General features: G+C 44.6%; 1 protein-coding gene across 4 annotated transcripts in view; it reads right to left on the bottom strand.

The window, feature by feature from the left end:
* Positions 1-21,171, bottom strand: part of LOC118431315 (protein patched homolog 1-like) — a 61,328-nt gene that overhangs the window by 31,750 nt on the left and 8,407 nt on the right. Inside the window, exons 1-2 of one of the 4 annotated variants that reach the window (XM_035842436.1) lie at positions 10,034-10,266; positions 4,276-4,468 (exon numbers count right to left, since the gene is read on the bottom strand). In XM_035842436.1, coding sequence (XP_035698329.1) covers positions 4,276-4,468; positions 10,034-10,042 — 202 coding nt within the window. In that variant the 5' untranslated portion in view covers positions 10,043-10,266. The other 3 variants (XM_035842434.1, XM_035842437.1, XM_035842435.1) reach the window with 3 other exon arrangements.

Here is a 21,171-nt window from a genome sequence, read left to right on the forward strand (position 1 = left end):
CTGTTGCACTACCATGGAAACTACACATTTTCATACAGCTGGTGTGCACTGACCTCGGAAAAGATGAGATTTGAAAATTTATACTGTAGACAATGATATGATCAATCATAGTTCTATATCTTACAGAAGACAGGAAAAATCAAGCATATGAAACTTTTTGGTAGCTTTTTTTAGAGTTATGGATACATGTTTACCATTAGCTTCCTGCTGTCACTAGGGGGTACCAAGGAATTATTTATACAGGAGACCCTCTAACTGCTATTCATCTATGTTGGTCTAACAATAATAAACTATTCTGGGCCAACATTCCTTCACAAGTACCAAATGGCACCCAGATATAAACTTCCATGGGGGGTGGAATAATTGGGGGCTGAAATGACTAATTTTGACCAGATTAGAGAAGAAAGGGACAGTTGGAAATTCAAATGTGGTGATTTGTCTATTTTGAGCATGAATACTCATTTCTGCCCTCCCTAGTTGGTGGGCTCTCCAAAATCTGGGTGTTCCTGTGAAAAGGCTTTCAATAATAAACAACTTTGATACAGATTTGGGACACACTTCCTCTGCTCTTTTGGTTCCCTGCAATTCCTCAACAACTTCCTGACTTTACAAGACCAAAAAAAATTGTAGATCAAACTTTAAAAGGCAGGAGATTGCTGAGTTTCCGTTCTAGGTTTATCATTCTCTTTCAAATGGCAACCGCCACAAAAATGTTGGGATTTCTTTTTCAACCATAATCCCAGATTTATCCCGCCTTCTAACATAAACCGTCTAGATCCGTCCTTTGCTAGATGAAAAGATCTAACTCCTACATAAAAAGCTATCCAACTGACAATCGTAAAAGCCAAGGCCTGAGCACCAGGGATCTTGTGATAACAAATCCATAGAGGCCTGCCATTCTACCCAGTCATCATCATCATTCTCAGTATCTTCCCAGAAAACCCTCTTCTCATCAATATCCTACAGATATGGATCTATACAAGATGGGGACACAAATGGTGAGCATAGCTGACTGTGGAGGGTCCACATGCTGGAAGGATTATACATGGAGAGCCAGGAAGAGATAGTATCAAAATTCTCATTTTTCCACTCTCATAATTAGACACTTTAATCCCTTCTCTGAAGACAAGGACATTATATAGTTGTAACGAAGTTAGTGTTCAATGTGTGTTATGTGCAGGGGGCAAGAACAGAGAGTTTGTTAGCATCTTAAAAGCATACAGATCATTCCTAATGCAGGGAGACCAGTTAACATTCCCCTGTTGGGTTCCCCACTATTGAAAACTGATAGATTCCAGGTACAGGCAAATGAAGGTTTGTTTGTATACTGACGAATTACACAAGACTTCCTAATAGGGAAAAAGCAGCTGAAACTAAATGAGGAGACCACACAGATCTGTTAGTTCTATCAAATAGGACACTTCCAACACCTCACGGTTACAGTTTCACCAACGAAAAACCTGCCCTGAAAATTGCTCCACCCTTTTGACCATACATGTACCATACATAGGTTACCAATAGCAGTGTCAAGTCGGGCAGAAACATAACAAGCTTGACAGGAACACTGGTAAAGTGAGCGACAGGTAGAGTTACAGGGTGGAACTTACATTAGTAACTCTTCATGGTTCACTGCAAAGCCCAAGATTTCCTTACAACATTCTACCCCAACTCTGTGCCAAATCTGAATTCTCCAAGCAGAGGTTTTGGTCGGGAGGTAGTAGTGTCTGGGATTTCTTACAGCTGCCTCCCTTCTGCATTAAGAAATCCTATCCACTTTTAGTTCTACACCACACCCCATCCCCCAACAAAACCTCTGCTTGGAGAACACAAGATCTGGACAAGTGTCATAATAACTCTTTTAGGCTGCAACCATGATGCAGAAGATGTGGATTAATTGACAGATATCTTAGACAGAATAATTTAATTGACTGAATGATAAACAAACTTTTGTAGCACAGTTGAAGTTTTCACCATACTGACCATACTGAGTTTAAAATTCAATATAAATGAACAATAACTCTATCAAGCAGCTTAAAATACTGTAATTAGATCAGTTATTTAATTATTTTTCTACTTCTATTTTTCCTTCTAAAGCTGTGAATCAGAATTGAGTCATCTTTAGTCACAGGAATCAAATCATGTCCACTGCTCTATCTTGGCCATGTTGGCAATTGTAAGCAACATATTATCCTGCTAGTACATGTACTTTAATAACTGGTCAAAAAGACCTTGCCCTAATCCACATTTGCCCCTTGCCCTTTCTGGACTTTTAGATCTAGTATTGAGGAAAATTAAAGACTTTGAGATTCAATAACATAAACCCCTGGTAGAGCAACAGCAACTATTCTCTATAGTCGTGCATATAAGCTTAGAATGGATACTTCGGTGGTTTGGACAGATAAAAAGGGTACTTTGAAGAGATAAAAAAAGAGGCAGAAGAGGACTAGACCTCCCATGGTTATGTCACACTGCACATGTCACCAGGGCTAACTGTCCTGGGTCAAACAGGCTTGACAAAGGGGAACAAAAACAACCAAGTTTGTGGGTCGGCCATTCTTGGACCTAGCATCCCTCTCTCTTGTGTATCACTGTATGTGCTTCGAGTTTGTTTCTAGCTACATTTCGGCACGCCGCCTTGTTTCTTGTCAATTGTGCTTTTGGTCTTAGGAAAACTTGTCTGTTTTCCCCTTTCTGTGTGGAGGGAGATATTTGGTTTCATTAGCATATCTGGCCAGTATCATTGCTTCAAAGCACTTTTTGGGTCAGCCTTTCAGTCAGGCGGGAACCCGTTACCACAGCCCAAACAGACCCTAGCCCCTGCACAATGCCCTTCGCCGCATTTATTCTCAAGATCCCACACAGAACACAACTGCGGGACAAAAGCGGTTTAAATAAATGCACACTACTGGTAACCCAATCCCGGCATGTTAATGAGAAGGGGGAAATAAGGGCCCACTGTGTGTTCAGTAGTGTTGCTGTGAACCATGAGACTCGGGGCATGGGAGCCTACTACTTGGCAAAAACTCACCAAGGCAGGGTGTCCCCTCCTTTCTAACAAACATTCCTACTCATAGAAATAGTCTTGAGACAAAGCTGATGTAAACTAAGGAGCTGTGGCTAGTTTTATCGGCCCCAAATGTCGTCTGCGCTAGATCTGAAATGGGGGCAGCCATCTTGGATCTGGGCCGTCTCTGCTATCACTCCGAAATTCCTTCGGAGCGGACTGTAAACTGAACACGCAACTTTCCCCCCAGATCACTGAACCAGCGCCCCTAAAGTCCCACACAGACACCCAAAAACACCGGCCACTGTTACCAAAACTTCGTTGGCCCCTGCCAAGAAGTCCTATTGTCCGAACTCGAGAGCAAAACATATCGGGAGAATGCCTATGCGTCGAAAAGATAAACAATTCTTTGTGGCAGGGCATAGACGAGCCCTGTACCGTCGGCGTGTTATGTTGTGTTTGAGTGCTAACTTGGACACACTCCCCGCCTTCAAATCGGATTTTGGAGTGCCAAGCAAACTACATGTTGGTTCTTGGCAAACAGTTGGGCCGTTCAACAAGCTATAGAGGCAGTGTGAAGTACCCCATTCACGCTTGTATGTAAACCAGCCGTCATGAATTTCTAAACACCCCTCTCCGGGCCTTTGTCGCTCTGTGTACGTTCGTAATGTCTGAGTTTGCTTTGGGCAAATTTGAACAACTCCGGGCTAAAGACGGTGAAGGTATGTACCTACATGGTGAAAATGGGAGCCACAGATAGTTGCGAAAGTGTTCAAATTGGCGACAGATCCCTGTATAAAGTGAGGGCCCCATTGTCAGTGGAGCGGTAACCGAATGCGCCCGTCCCCGACCTCATGAATTTCAATCGCGGGTTTTGTTCGGTGGGCGATTTCCGATTCCCCTGGTGTGGCCTTCCTTTGTACCCTTAAATCTCGGGAAATACGCACGACAACGTCCAAATATATACCTGTAATCATGGAGGACACCCTTATTGGTATAATACGTAAGCGTCGTGCCCAAATTTTACCAGTAAACACGTAAAATCCCCTCCGATTTTTGAAAAATTTCCAAAAATACCGGACCACACACGCTCAGATCAAATTATAATTTCAGGGTCACACCAACCAAGATGGCGTCGGGCGGACGTAGCCTCGAGTGACCCCGTGATATCTCCTTCCTACACCCAAACTACGAGTGTCTACAACCCCTAAACCTAACAAAACAACACTTAGAAAGGTTATCTATGAATAGGTGACAAATTCAGGACTCACCTTGTACCCAAAGCTTTTCTGTTTCTGTCTCTATCTTCGCATCTTTTAGGAACACGGCCAAGAGAACCATGACAAGCACTCCAACAAACAGAACTTTTCCACAGTGTAGTTGTATGATCTTTCCCGTGTTGAACAGACATCTCTCACATTTCTCCCTGAGGTAGAGCGCTTGCTTGTTCCCAGTCGCCCTGCCCTGAAATCGTAAGATACATAACATCTTAGAGCTATAGCTCGAAGCTGTCGTTTTCACAAACACTACAGTGTAATCAACATGGCGATTGTGTGTTCATTTGACACCTAGTAACCTTTCGCCCTCCCCAACCCCACATACATGAACATTAGGGCATCAACAATATCCCAACGTAGTAGTACATGTACTAGGGCATCATCTGACGCTTGTAAGTACGATTTTATTGCCCTAGGAACCCTGGTTTGTCTCGCGTCAACACGTGGTATCACAACGACAACTGCAGTTGGCCCTCCCCCAAGTTGCCACACCAATAACTGTTGCATTCACATCAAATTGTTGCGTTTTCGGCGCAAGTATGCCTTCATCCCCAGCAATAAGCGTGCCAAATGGCACCGAAACAACCCCAGGAAGGATTCTAGATCGTCCTAGTTTGGATGTGTGCCTGGTTTGTCCCAAAATAGTGACAAATCGGGTCTCAAACTCGGTGGTCCTCACGCACAAGCCACATGACATGGGAAGGCACCACGGCGGCGGCAACTCGCACCCTCCAATAATTTTATTCCTCTATCCACGATCTAACTCTGGCCCCCACAGTTGAGGTGCTATGGGTGTAGGGCGAGGTTTAGAGAGCAGACTTCCAAGCATCTGAGCGCTACAACTGTGCGAAGGCAAATGTAAACACAGTCGAGTTGATCCATTCCATGCGGTGCCCCAACGCGGGCAACCCAGCGCGATGGGGGTGCGAGCTGCTGCATTCGCCTGTGACAACTTTCCACTACCAGGACATCCAGTAGAACACATGCCAACCTGGTCTATATGTCTCAACGCTTCTCTTGCTTCATAGCAAGACGTTTTCCGGGCACAGGGCGCGTCCTGCTCCGGCCTAGTCCTGTCAGGCTCCGTGTGGGAATCTGGCGAAGAAGATCTGTGGTCGCCATGTACATGGTCCGAGGGCTCGTGCCTTTCCTCGGCAAAGCCGCTGTCTGTTCGCGGGACGTGGCCGTGGGGCCTTCCGGGGCCGTGGGTGGGGATCCCCGCCGGCCCTGCCCTGCTCTGCATGGCGACTATCCAGGCCGCATGGCAACCTCACAGTTACGGCAACAACGGAACATCTCGCTGCGGTAAAATCCACGGTGATCAAGTGTGTTCAGGCTAACGCATCCTTCCCGAGCGAGCGGTCGCAGTTGAAGCTATAGGCTGTGAAAGGCAGGCAGTCGTGAAACAAAACCCGCCTCTCCGCCTCGAGCTCCCGTGATCGAGGGGTCACCTTCCCGCGCTCTGATTGGCCGCGGGCTCCACAATTTGCTCGAGTAACACGGCCCGTCATTTGCTGCTAGGAAACGGCTCGCCAAAGAAGACAGACCACACAAGTCGTAGGGGTACCCTGACACATCCATCCTCCACCGCCAGGCGCCTTCAGTCGGGCGCTCGCACAAACAAACCAGCGCTCCTGACTCACCGCAGACCTAAACAACCGCCGGGATCTTTTACAAGACATCCACTTGGGTCCGCTCCACCAACTAGGACGCTTCTCAGAAATCTTGAAACTTTATTTTCATATCGCTATTTCTTGCTGACCAGTTTGCGATGCGACTTCGGGAAACATCGTGAAGTGCTCGCCTGCTAGTCTCGTGACGTCATCAAGGGCAGCATCATTTGGCCCCGGATACATTTCTGTACACATGTTCTTCTGCGATTGAATGTTATGATTCTAAGTCTTTTTTTTTTTCATGCCTCCTTTCAAGCGTATCTCTGACATCTGTAACATAACGTGCGATGATGACATTTGCAGGGAACATGTGACCACAGTTAGTACTCTACTAGCCCCTCGGGAATCGAACCCTGGAATTTATACGAGCTAAACGCACCCTAGCCCTGCCAATAACAACCAATCCTTCCTGATGTGCCAGAAACAAAACTTATCTAACGACTTTAAAGTCCACGCATATTTTGGCATGGCGGTTTAACGAATAAGTTTTTTTTTTTTTTTTACCATACGTTTGTTTCCTTTTTCATTCATTTGCCAACAACACTTGCTTCACAACATAGTTCCCAAGCCATATCACTAGCGAGTCGGAAAAACAAGCAACAAAAGTAACCATTGGCAAGAATTCCAAAGGGTCCATGGACTGGACCCTACCGGAGCGCATTACGCATGTATTGGAAGCGCCAATCACCCTGAAAATTATGCGTGCTCCTTTTCTAAGGACCCCTCAATCCGTGATATAGTCCAACACGACTCACACATACATTCGCAGTGTAAATCGTTGTCTAGCAAGTGTTTCTCTCTATCCTCTTCTCTTACATACTACAGAGCTTGCCCCCCTCAACTCCGACTTTCGTGACTTCCATATAAGGAATGCTAAGTGACGAAACGCGACTTCACTTTCTCAACCTTTTCTATACCCTTTACGTTCAGATGTGACAAGACTCTGAAAAGTATCCTGACTAGGTAGTGAGGCATAAAAAGCCAACATACATCAGATATTCCTGCGAAAGTGCCGACCTATTGTTATACTTGAAAAATAGAGCATTGTTCCTTTCGCCCTAGTATTACAAAACTCTACTCCGCTCTCTTTTACACCACGAAGTTCCCATAAAAATTCGACGAGGGATCGCATCAACGAATAGTAATATTTATTTTCGCGATGGAGATGTAATATACGCAGCCAAGCGTGGCATGCGGTCCGCCAGAGAAAAGGGCTGGGGTATTTACGTGTCAAAAGCGCTGGAGGTTCGCTACTTGGGTGGGCCGGCCTTACCGCAGCCTGCCCGGCGGTGTCATGTTACCACCGGGGCGATGACACCTCCCCCTCATTTGCATAACACCTCTTCCTGACAGCTCGCGCCGCCTTGCGCGCGGAGATAATTTCGCCAAAATCGCTTGTTTTGGGCTCAATCGGAGCGATTTGGCGGGACGTAATAATCAACATTTCCATAATCGCTTCCGTCTGGCAGTTCAACAGCTACGATATACTGGTACACAAGGCACAGCTAACTACATACCAAGTATCCTTGTTACACGACTGATACCGTGATTGGGGAGCTTCCAATCTAGAGAGTAGCGCAAACTTTGGCATGAAAATACTTTTAGGCAATTTATAAAAGCAGTCTCTACTGTTTAGGTTCACTTTTTCCAGCCGATCCGATCAGACAACCAGATGTCATACACTCGAGCCTTGCCCCAAGATACACTTATCACGTCACAAAATGCACAATAAAAGTCACTCTAAATTTGACAGCTCGAAACACGTTTTGACACAAAGTGGCCTTTCAGCGTACCCGTCTACTGTACATTGTGTTGATCACCCTAACAATACTCACTAACTGCTCAAAAATGTAACAATGCAACGAGAATGACAAGTCTTAAAAGCTCTACAAATTCAACCATTTATGGTTAGAGAATTTCGTCGTTTTGGTAAAAAACGAGTTTCAAAACTAAGTATTTTACATTCACATATCGGAAAATGGTTTAAAAAATACAATATAAAGGAAAAACACACGAGACTTATTTTTTTTCAGATAATAGAATAATAGCTCCCCAATAATAGAAACCATAAAGTCGATCTAGTTCAGCTAATAAGAATATCGTGAACGATTGGTTGCTGATCTTTCGTTTCTTACTTTTGATTTGAGTGAAAACGTTTTGATTTGAATAATTCGCTGCAAATGATTGCTCCATTCAAAAATAACTCGTCTGAACGTAAAAAAAAAGTAAAACAAAATCATTAATTTGAAAAGGTTTCGCCTTCGCAATGGTTGTTACGACTTATCCTGAACACCGATCCACCAAATGTTGAAGTTAGATCTACCTGTAGTTTGAAACAATACCTGTCCTGGTTGGGTAGCTCAGCTCCTGCGCATGCTACCTATCGATAACAAATCACTACAGAAGAGAAATTTGATTCGCAATTTTTCAGAAATTGGGTCTGAACTTATGATTGTCAGAACAAATATTGAGAGGGGCGATTGTCTAGTATCTAGTGAATACACAGGCCTTCGCGTGGCGTTATTACCGGGCGACTAATGATTTAGTCCGGCTCTTGAAACACTGGTCATTCGATCTCTTGGGTGTTTTTCTCTCCATGCCAGCAAAAGTCTCCTCAAATCTCGCCCGGCTTTCAAGAGAGATTTTAACATCAAGTAATTTCCTTATTTCCGAAAACGTTAATCTCACAGTCGCTACTCGACTTTCATCTGAAGATTAATTTCGGGATCCTGCGGAGCTTTGCCGCTGTTGTCATCCCTAGTCCCGCGCCTCGAGGCACACATGTCCACTTTCCTCTGGGGGTTCTTGCGTTGTAAATTCTCTGCGGACTAATAAACCAAGACAAGGCGGAAAAGTTCTAATGTCTCGCTTGCTTCAAAACTCGCCGAGAGGTTGTCTACAGCCCTCGTTCGTGCTTCTGACATTTTTGTCACCTCATGTCATCGCTAAAAGGCTCCTGTAAAGTTTTCACAGGTTTGGGGAGACCAGAAGCCCTCGACCACTGCCGGTTATTTACACGTACTGGCGCCAGCAACTTTTAGAGGGGTCCAGTTAGCATCTTTTACGACTTTTTCCTCTAGTAGCGTAGTCACATCAAAAACGCTGTCGGTTGGCACTAAAAGTCCTCATATTTTTCGCTCGCCCGAAAAAAAATGCTAACATATTTTAGATGTGTTCCTTGATAGCTTCTGACCTCTCGCCTGCCCTGTACAAATGGGGTCTAAACGTTCGAAGATGGATGTGACTTGATGCCATCCGAGGGTCCGCCGGGCATGATTTTACGTGACTTTTCAGACAAAATCTGTCCATAGCCGGGCTTTCCTTACCTGATGACCCACAGAAGGGTGGACTGGTTCGGGTTGTGTGGTAGAGCGTTAGAGGAGCCGTTGTTTTGAGAGAAAATAGCTCTATCTTTCCTGCCGCATGCGGCAAGTGATACCAACTGGCCCTGGCGGGCGGAGGTCAATAGGAATTGAATATAATAAGTGGTAATACCTGTAATTATAGCAAAGAGGGTCGGCCCGGAAAACAAGTGCAGCTCGGCGGGGTGGAGGCAGGGGACACAGGGCGACCGTTTTTCCCCGCTGGTCGCGAGGCACATGCCTGACATACCCGATAAACAAGACGAGATAGACAACTTGGCCCGGCACTGTGGCGATGCCGAGGAGGTCTTCCAGGCCATACGGGTCAGGGCTAAGGGCTATGGGTGCAACTACGGGGGTCCGGGCGAGCCAAACTGTGGTTTGAGTTTGATTTTGGTTGTTTTTGACGTTGTTCGCCACCGAAGTGACAGCTCGCCGCGGTCAGGGGTCCCCCCGCCCGGCTCCGACCTTTGTCTGTTGTCCACCCCGACTGCGTGCACGACAGATGCACTGAACGGGCTCTACTTGGTTTCCAATTGGGCATTCAGCACGGCAATGCAAGACGGACAATGGTGGAACCCTGCCTTTTATGTCACAAAAAATAAGCGGTTTGACTTTCCGTGCCTCCTCGCAGTACCTCCCCCAGTAATGCCCCTCTGCTCCCGACGCCCGAAAGATCACTGCCCCCTGACCAACAAAATCATGGCGAATACGTACCACCACCATGGTTGCTACCCTCCCTGCATCTGCCGACGTGGAAAATCCGCAGGAAGCGAGTGAAATCCAGTGTCTAGAAGCGTCCAAACGTCAGGCAAAACTCGGCAAGTAAATCCAGAAAGTGCGCGAGTCCGAGTCCGGGAGCTCCCCCAGAGCGTGTACACCGTGGTTCGTCACAACTAACAATGAGGTGCGCTGGGGTTGCGTTTACAACGACGGGCCTTGCTAACAGCCCGATCCAAGTGGGTGGCCCGCGGGTCATGTGAACAATAATGCACTAATAATTTACCATAATTTTTATGTAAACACTCGATGACGGCACACGATGGAAACAGGGGACTTTTTCTTGCCGAATTAGGACCCTCGCAGTTGAGCTTGATTCAACAAAACGTGAAATGGGTGGAAAAAGAGGGAGGTTTTTAGGGGGACGAGGAACAAGTCCGGCGCCTAGGACAAAGTGGTCGGTGTCCCCTCACGGCGCGCCCGTAAAAAGGATTTGTTGACGACACATGTACGAACAACGGGCGATCTGTTACCCACAACTTCACAAAAATACGCTCGTTCCGGGCGGAACACATGCTCAGGGCTTCTATACACAAACAATCAGCGTCCATGGGAGCAATTTTCAATCTGGAAAACCAGAAATTGTTTTTGAAAGTAGCTGTGGTCTCTTTTTGTTTCTCATGGCTTTACACATTACCAGATATCTAAAACCTCTTTGTTCTGTGGTGTTAGTGTTCAAAAAACTTCCAGGGGTGTCGTTGCTTCTTGCCTTGGCAAACATTCTCTTGTTATGAGAGCGCCTTTTGCTTGTCCTGATGTTCCCGCCATTTTCAAGTTTGCATTTATGCATTTTTTCTAGAAAACACAAAGTTTGATACTTTTAAAAACATTGACGGTGAATCTGAACAAACGTACGTTCTTAAAATACAAATAACTCAGTGTGAGACAGAAAAATAGACAAAAATGCCGTTCCCCTATTAACCTGACGCTAATTTCAACTGACAATTGGATAATTAGGTCTTATTCCATCATGAAAGAACTGAATAAAGATGAAAAACATAAGTGGCTTCGTTCAAGCGAGCAGACTCGTCAAAGGGAGACGTTTTAACATCATTTTTCCGTCCGGCTAGATTCAAGGATCTTTAATTCCCCGCACCTCAACCATTACGCCACATCTATGATCTACACATTTCTTTTCAAGTTCAACCATTTGCGATTTCTGGTGTTCTGGTTCTACATGTTCGTTTAGGCGCGGTTACATTCGTTGTAGTAACCTCCTTGGTTGTGCAGTTTTGATACCGTACGCTGCGACAGAACCAAATCATCGGCAAGAATATAAAGATAGCATTTTCGGTACAAAGGTGACAGTTGAATTTCGTAAGACTCCGTTTGTGATATCGTGCGACGATCGTACGACCTGACAAGACCCTTGCTGTCTCTGTGCCTTTTCTGTCCGCAGAACACCTGAACACCCGAAATCACGTCTTGACAGAAAGACTTCTTTTCCCTACCCGTTATCTTTCCTTCCTGTTTCTTTTGTCTTCTGTTTCAGTCCACCTTTGCTACGACTATCAATCTTCAGTGTCTCACACATAGACTGTGCAAGGTACCATTGTCCGTTTCCCTTTTCAATTCTGTAATTTGTAGATCTACATCCCACCAGTTTTGGGATTGTTAGGAACATTGAACGCGGTTTTCGTGTTTGTATTGAATGAATGAATGTTAGTTTTATTGAAACCTCACCACGGAAGGAAATACAGCAGACAAAAGATCTAATCTAACGGAAATACAATAAAAAGACAAAGTGCCAATAGCGCCACCGACAATTTACATCTACAGAACGTTTTATTCATTTATTAGATCACTGTGAAAAGTTCTTCAGTTTTTCCCAAAACAAGATAGGTCAAAGTCACGAATAATCTCCCTCCTAATCTACCATCGCACAGCGCTCATTTTTCCCTTTCCCTGTTTTCTACTTTCCTATCCAGTGAGCCTTCCTTCTTACTTTTGGCTCGCCCGTCATCATCATGTGTGATCTATTAAAAGCGAGATTCCTGAAGAATGGACATATTTCACGAATAGTATTCCTCCAATGCCCAAGTCTACCGTCGCACAGCTTTCAAATCTTTCCCTTTCCTTGTTTTCTTCTTCCCTTTCTGAGCCTTCCTTCTTCACTTTTGGCTCGCCCCGACATCATCGTGTGTGATCCATTAAAAGTGAGATTCCTGTAGGATGTATATATACACACTTGACAGCAACATATCGCTCCCCCCTGCCCGCTGTGCGTATATACATCGGTATACAAACCTTTCTTCGGATTGCAGATGATTAATTGCGTTGGTCGGAACAAGAGAGCCCTTCTCTCTCCGCGCTGAGCACCATATGTAAGAAAGCCAGGAGTTATCCGTTGTTATGTCCCGTGCACTTCGACCGCAAAATGCATGCATGTCATATATACACACACTGACTCCGTTTGCAAGACCAGACCAGGCCGACATTGTGTTACCGTATGATCCTGAACTTACCAACCACATTGTAGGGTAATCTAGCCTCCACACCAGGCTCTAGTCTAGGAGTCTGTGTTGGTTTGATTTTATTAGGCTGTATAAAAATGTATGCTAGCTCTATTGCACTTAGTTTGCCAATATCGAACTGTGATCGCATTAAAAAAGACTCATATAGCCAGCGAACACCACTGACGATCACTGGCGAGTGGTATGCATGTAGCGAATATGACTGAACCTTTCTAGTCATATCTAGCCTTATCTAGAGATTGTCGGAAACAAGGTACACATGTACAATCAGTACTGATATGTCATTAGAAAATAACACTTCAAAAGCCCAAGAATGCCCTGCCAAGAAGCTTGCTTTAGAGCCTATATCCAGACTGGTGAGGTCGCATCCTGATAACCGTTACATCAGTAGTCTATCATTTCCTGTGGTGCCCGGTAGTCTAGTTCTGTGAGATTACTCATAAGTCCTACCTCCCATATCGTGGGTGGAGTTGCCGGTCGTTTTATTGCATGACAAACTTCATTTACCCCTATACAAAACACCTGTAGCCACCACTGCTATTGTCTACGGTACAAACTGTCTTGGGATGCGATAGCAGATTCTGGTGCCCGATAAACCACTAGTACTGTCCTCTGCCCCAACCACGTATTTAATAACATACGAACCTCATAACGATTTGTTTATGATGGTAGTATGATAACGGCTCAGGGACACAACTGTCCATCAAAGTGTGCTCATGTTGATCGACTTGTTTATGGTGGTTTTGCTTTCCGTGTGGTCCGAAATCGATAAAAGTGTTATTTCAGCGGAACCAATAACTGAACGGTCGCGCCCCGAGGTTTGTGTGTGCATGTTTCGCATGTTTGGGATATTGCTTTTTAATTGAGCGGATAAATGAAAAGTAGATGCAAAATGAGAAGTTCATCTTCCACACAATTACGACTTTGTCTTTACATGTTTCCCTTAAACGTCTATAGTTCAAGTTTTTTTAGTTTATTATTCTTTCCAATTTCAATCAAATGTAAGATCTACACTGCAACAACAATGGATTATAAAATACTGTAAATGCAGAAATGTTCGCGGTGGATTAAAGTTCGCGGTTTTCGCGGTGGCCACTTCACCGCGAATTTAAAACCACCGCGAACATTTTTCCAGGGCATTAAGATACTACAGTGCATGGTGCTACCGCGAAATTAAAACCACCGCGACAAGTCCTTTTTCCGGCTACCGCGAAATTAAATCCCCGCGAACTTAAATGCATTCACATCTGCCCATCGTTAGAAAAAAACTATTCCTTCCAGGAGTATTCTACCTATTTACCTATTTACAAATGTACCAACAATTGGAGTGTTTTAGGGCCATGTAAAGTGCGCTAATATATATTAATATCGTTGAACTTTCAAGTCACCGAAGGAGTAGCCATTCCACATCGATATCAATATCGTTCACATTAGAGTGTTTGGTGGATTACTGTTTCCTCACATCGCTACTTTGATACACCCTCCCATTCAGATTGCCATATTGATATATTCCAAGGATATCACATATCATAAATACGACACGATTTTCATTCACGGAACACATGTTGCACGCAGGCCTTAGAAAAGCGACAGCAACTCAATATTGCAGAACATCAATTATGCAAATAACCGACGTCATTTCAGGGTCAAAACATTTTGCGGAATTTAACAACTATTATTTAGTAACAATAATTATTTTCCTTTAATTTTAAACGTACTACAGTATTTTGTTAGGAAACTATACGACAGGAAAACATTTGAGTCTGGATTTGGGTGATTTTCAATCAATTTGCAAACTAAAAGTACTTGATATAATACCATGAATGTACTCATTTATCATACATTAAGTATACAAGTTTCACTTTCACTTGCCGTTATCTATTTCTGAATTCATTATCTTAATAAAAGTACATGTACTACTAAAGCACTTGATTCGTACAGAAAGTTTCTTGCCACTGCCTGATCCAAACAATCGGAATAGTTCGACGTCCCCAGCAGTTGTTGTACAGTTGAATAGGTGCTAACGACTCTGAGCTAACGTCGTGTTCCCAGGATATTTTATTCCAGGTCCCTCACGCATGACATCCCGGCTATGAAGGAGGCTATTTGCGGCCCTATTGTTCACATTGTTCGGACGTGAAACCGCGAAACCCCCGTCCGTACAAAACCACATTGTACCGGACCTATACAGGGCCGCCTGACGCCGCAAATTCCCATGAAATCTCATATTCACGTCTTTGCTACGCGTTAGCTCAAGCGTCCAAACGATTGACTTCATCAGACCTGGCAGCCAGCTTCTATTCGCGAAGTCAGTGATTTGTGTGGGGTGTTTTTGTATGGACGGTGGTTGTTGATAGCAATGTACGTCATGATAGGGCGTATTGATACCTCTACCCGGGTGGCATAGGTGTGATAGGACTCAACCCATGGTCACACATATACACTGGCCGGAGATCAAGGTCATCCAGGAGATGCATACTAGTATATATAAGACAACCACCAAAGTCAAGGAATGTCCGACAATGAGAGTTTATATTATCATAATGTATGGATATTTTCATTCAATAATCAAGTTAACATATGAATGTAACTTATCTAAGAAACATTTTGAGAAACCAATCTAAAAGGAACGTTGCAGAAAACTTCTAATTAATCTGAGAATCTCCGGATAAAATACCCCGGATGTTACCTGTGCTCTATCGTCTGCTATTACGTCATCAGCTATACGTAAAACCTAACAGTCTTTCTAGGATCAAAGGTTTGGCAGTGGATAGCATTTAACTGTGCCCTCACTGGAGGATGAACTTACTCAGTTACTGGTCCGATGTACCATATGTTTTTACATCATTTATCATGTTATTTCTTTGTCCTTCTCGACACGAAGAGCAAAGGGCGTTATAATCTTATGCAACGTCCGTGGAAGAGCTAACATACAATAGCGGCACAACAACCAACAACTAACTGCACTTTGTTGAAGACTTCCGTAGATATGCAATAGTGACAAATCTCCAAGCAGATGCTAGGACGCGTTGTCCCAGACATAACCTCCCTGTAGCGAGATTTTGAGTGGGTCACCTTGAGAAGTTTGAACTCCATAGGATCTTCCCGTCCAACATCTGCCTGGAAATCAGGCTATCCAACCCAGCTCAGACCAGTGCCCTTATCTCGAAGCAGATGTAGGATGGGAGAAAACTGGGACAACTCTTTCTTCCAACATCTACTTGAATTTTCCTACATCCGGTCTGTTCTCCGAGCAGAGGTGGAAAGGGTAGACCGTTAATCTGCTTAATACCTTTACTTTTTAATGCCCTGCTTTCTGGCTGCGGCCTCTAAAGGGACAATCAGAAGAAGGTACTACCCAATTCAACCTCTGCTTGGAGTAGATCCGGTCAAGGACATCCACAGAAGATCCGGCCCTTCTCAGGTCAGAAGCCCTCCCGGTAAAGCAAGGCTGACTACCTGACACTTGCCACACGCCCATCGCGGATCACGGTATTTCATGGCCATATAAACAGTCGCGCCTGACTCCTAGCTCGGTCGGAAGTGCCTGCGCCTACGAGGGAGACAGACCACTCGTCTTCCCCGACCCTCCCGGTCAAGTACGGTTAAACCAACATGCACAGGGATCGCGTGAGGATTCCCCTAATTGAATAAACTTATCCGCCCATTGCTTCGGATGATCAGGTAAAAAAACACCCCAACATTACACGTTGTGATATCAATAAAACATTAAATCAAGAATAGATGGGGAGGGACAATTAGGATGGGGGGATTGGACACAGTATTAACATATTAGAGAAAAAAAGGGATTGCAGACGGAGGTTATATGTTTAACCCTTTGGTACATCTTAGAATACAAGATTGAATCTCTTTTCACCTTGTCTGTCGTCCTCTTCAACAAATGTAATTGCTCTTTCTGTTTGAGAGGAACCAGTTCAATACTTAGTCTATGCGAATAATATTACCTGGAAAATGTTTATACATTTGGAAAATTTAGATTAACCACATTTCCAATCTTCTAAACGAGCTCTAAATACATGTGACGTCTGCGTCACTGGTAATCCTCCGTGGCGATCAGAGATGAAGGCAGCCAAACGACATCCTCAACGATCATTACCGCGGAACGCAAACAAACGCTTCACGTGCCGCTGCATGAAATTAACCACTCGGCTGCTGTCTCGTAGGGAGACGAGTCTGCTCCCACAAACTTTCCTGCTCGCTCCAAAGACTCCCCCTGCACTGGCTCGCGATTCTCACATCGCTAAATAAATGCCCGAAAATAAGCCTTTCGTACGTGACAGCCCGTGACGATTGTGCAATCCGCCCTGCGTGATCTACTAGTGTTTGACATCGTTATCTGGCTGCCACTGTAATCTCGGATAGTAAACCTTGATCTTAAACAATATCTGCTTAAAAGTTAGCTTATTACATTGTTCAACACCTTATCTATTCATATTTTGAATGGGTACTGTTGGCTGAAAATCAGCACATCAGGATTTGCGATAAATAATGATAATATCACGAATCGTTAGTTTCCGTCCGCTTCAAATGATGATTAGAATCGCCAACCAGGAATAAGGTGATCAGTCTGCCAACTGACAAAATTTGCAGCGAAAATTGAAGAAGCAACTGGAGACAATAGAAACAGTAATCGGGACCGCAGCATGGCCTGAACATGTTTCAAAAGCGGAAGTCCTATTGCAGTACCATGGACAGCCGCCAAGGGTCCCAGAATTATAGTACAACTAATTCTTACCAACATACCACGTCATAAAGAGCTATTCTTGAGATAAGCTGTTCACAAACAAACAAACAAACAAAGAAACACAAACGCACAAACACCCGAAAACATTATTGACGAATCCTACAAACTACCGACGAACAGTCTTGAATATTTGGAACGCATATCTACATTCCCCACTCAATTGATGCTGGGACACAAAACAGCGAGTTTCGGAGTCCGGCAACACTTCGGTTGACACCACAGCTACGTCGGGCTCCCAACATCAAAACGTCCCGCTGCACACCACAAGCAAATCGTTAAAGACTGTTTGTGTGTGACTGAAAACTGTTGAAATACGTGCGTATTTAGCCTGCCGGAGAGAGAGGGAGGGGAGGGGGGCGTATCTCATCCCGACCGGGAGGCGTGTCTGCTGTTCGCACCTGATATTAGTACAGAGAATGATGGATGTCTGGAAGGGAGGTGGGGGTGTTACTCGTTAGCGTTAGCTCTCCTGTTACATTGTTGGTTACATAACGTTATATATATATATAAAGTTTGAGATACACGCAGCCACCTTTCTCGCACACCTCCCAGAGATAATACCAGTGTCACACTCACAAAGGCCAACACGATGTAGTCAATTGTCAGATGCTTTCAGTTGGTTCGCATATACAAACCATAGCCCGGCCAATGGTAATGTAACAAAGATATCTGTGAAATTATAGGATCAAAACTTTTCTGATTTTGCGAAACGTTGTCAACTGATTAAAGCGACTATCAAACTGCATTGATGACTGAGACAGAATGAATCATAGCAGCCCGACAGCTGGTCTAATGAGGAACGACATCGCAGGTATCGCGTGTGGGGCACAGGAGTGAAACATTCCGTTTGAGACGTGAGCGATGATAAGACATTGCTCCCATCGCTGACGCTGTCTGGCTATGAGACACCATGTACCAAATACCCGCTGGCAGCGTGCAGCTATGAGTCACATCCTCTCAAATGGTCAAACCACGCACGACAGAAATATGAAAGATTATGCAGAAGTCAAAAAGACAACGATACTGGGAACGGAGCGAGCTAGCGGCAAAAGTCCATTGTCTGTAGATCTAGCGAAGACATTTCGATCACTCAAAGAGTTTCGTTCTCAAGTGTAATCTTAAAAGATCACTGATCTTTTGCACCAATCGATCTTGAGGCGCACTTTTACCCAAATACTCCAGACACAAAACGACTTCGTCTACGCCACCGTCTCAGGGAAATCTTTCCTACCGTATACTGTATATGTCGGAGTCAGGAAAATTCTAGCTTGATAAATGTAATCAAATATGTCGATGTCTATATGGAAACCTTGTTGCATTTCCCTTTTACCGGCAGGACTCAAGACCAATAGGCCTACATCACAGTCACGTGACGATAACGAGAGCCAGAGGGCCTGTTCTGAGAAATGGCCGGAGAGAAAGTCTTCTTCATTCCACGTATACAGAAACGCTAAAGACTACAGTATATAGCATATGGAATCATGCTGATGAATGTTACGTTTCTTCATTACTAGTTATAACTGTGCCCTGGGTCCAGAAGTTTGTCTGTTGACATCATAGATGATATATAAGTTTTATTGCAAATTCTTGCCCGAGGGCTAATTGCAAGTGACAAAAAATGACATACATCTTTGGCGGGATCTGAACTTCTGTTGACATCATATTTTATTTGAACTCACGTGTGCTGCCTCTACAGATGATAAAGTTTTGTGTTTTACTTATATCGGAATAAGAAGTTCTAATCATGATATCCGCTGTGTAGACCTCCCTAATGCCCTGTATGGAAATCCGTATCTTCAGAGGTTTTCCAATCAGAGGTTTCTGTCTCACGTCTAGTAGTTGTCGAGACTTTTCACGTCCGAGAATTATCTTCAGCGGTTTTGTTCCACGCGTCGTAAAACTGGGTCAAACCTCGAGGTCAATCCGCAGTAAGACACGGAGGCAACTTAAAAGTTTTAGCGAGAATTAAGTTTCGAACTACTTTCCAATGAGCCTTTGAAGTCGCCGACTCGTCCAGATATAGGTCGAAGAAAGTCTTCCCCACAAAAAGTCAGCTTATCTCTCGATAGTACGGATAACAGAGTAAACACCTGCGGTTTTGCAGGTGAAACTAGACCAGGCAGATTTTATCGAGCTGTTTTGATCCCGTGTGGACAAAGATGGCCTTCACGACCCGACCACCCATCGTACAGTCACGCTTCAGTCTGCGGGCGTGCTAGGCAACCAGCCCGGCCCAGCCCGAGTGCGCGATGACCACACAAAGCCCCGCGGTTCTCCCAAACAAAGCTAGCATTTTTGTCTTGTAATTTAGATTTGTTCGTCGTTAACAAGGTTCGTCTTCTCTCATTCAATCATAGTCTCAAGTTCTGGGAGGAATCATTGCTCCACGTATGTATACATGTGACTACGCTTGTGTGGGCCCCCGAACAACCTGTGAAACCCACTGAAAGTAAATCTGCAAGCAGAGGTGTTGAGTCGTCTTGTTTTGTAAGTCTTTTAGGTTGTATGATGATTGGGTGAGGTGTCCGCTAAAGATGGGCACCATTCCAAAAACAAGCGAAAGTACAGAAACTAACGAAAATCGATAAGGGAGAAGGTATGCACAAGAACCAGTCGAAACCGCACACCTGCTTGTAGATTAGCGTGTCACCCCAATGCAAATCACGTGACACGATCTTCGTCGTTTGTGTGCCTGCAAACTACATATGCTAGCCAGGGACTCTACCAGAGTGTGTATGGGGGACAAGGTTGGCCTCCGAAGACCCAAACTCCAACGGCATCGCATAAACACAGCAAGAGAAAAACAACTCTATCGCCGAAGTCACGTGTCCAAAGAGTCTGGTCAAGTGAACATGACGAAGGCTACAGTGCGAACACCCGAAAGTTTGGCGACTTCGCTGTTTTGTTGGATCGCAGGAAGGAATTGAGATGTTCAGATTTTTCACTTTCTAAAGTCGAAATTCCATGAATTTTTTTTTTTGCAAACAGGTGTAAAAGACAGACGCAGCACAGAAATGTTGGGAGTGATGGAACTATAGGAAGGTCGTAAAAGTTTGTAGCTGGCCTGTTTGGGTTGCGTGTCAGAAAAGTGGACCAGGTAAAAACATTAAAATTTCTATTCCAACACCTCTGCCAGGAAATTGCACAAACTTGTGATGATGATCTAGACGCGAAGGGAAATGATAGTCTCAGAAAAAGATGTGGTTTCCAAAAAATGTTACCATTTTACCTCCCAAGATCTGATGGGAGATTACAGTCTCCATACATCCATTCGGGTCGCGGAGAGTTAACATCCGCATGTCTTCCTGCCGGCGAGATGCCAGCCTAAACACCGCTAAAGTCTCCGCACATACCGACTGAGGTTTCCTTCCCATGTCACGGGAAACCAGAGGTTGAACTTGCGAGGCTTTAGCTAAGTCCCCCCCTCCCCTTCCAAAGAACACACACGTTGTAGTTTTGATGGTGTGGTTTTCCTTCCTTCCCGATAACTTCCAAAAGTCATGATTTTGGTACTAAATATTGGAATTTGAAGCGTTTCATATTTTGGTATCCGTATCCATAGGTATAATCTATTAATCTCGAACCAGATCCACGGTGCGTAATGTATATAGTATCAAACTTCCCGTTTGACTCCCTTGGCCGGCTACACTCCTTGGCTAGCCTCCTTCACCGGCGTCTCTGGGAAGCTTGGCAATTTTTTTTTAATTTTTTTTTTTTTTGGGGGGGGGGGGGGTAGGTCGATTCGCGATTTTTAACCGGGAATATTATGCCGGGAAAGGAATATATGCCGGGAAAGGAATATACACCGGAAAGCTTGTACGGGCTAGGCGAAATTG

This window comes from Branchiostoma floridae, chromosome 15, assembly GCF_000003815.2.
Source record: "Branchiostoma floridae strain S238N-H82 chromosome 15, Bfl_VNyyK, whole genome shotgun sequence".
NCBI lineage: Eukaryota > Metazoa > Chordata > Leptocardii > Amphioxiformes > Branchiostomatidae > Branchiostoma > Branchiostoma floridae.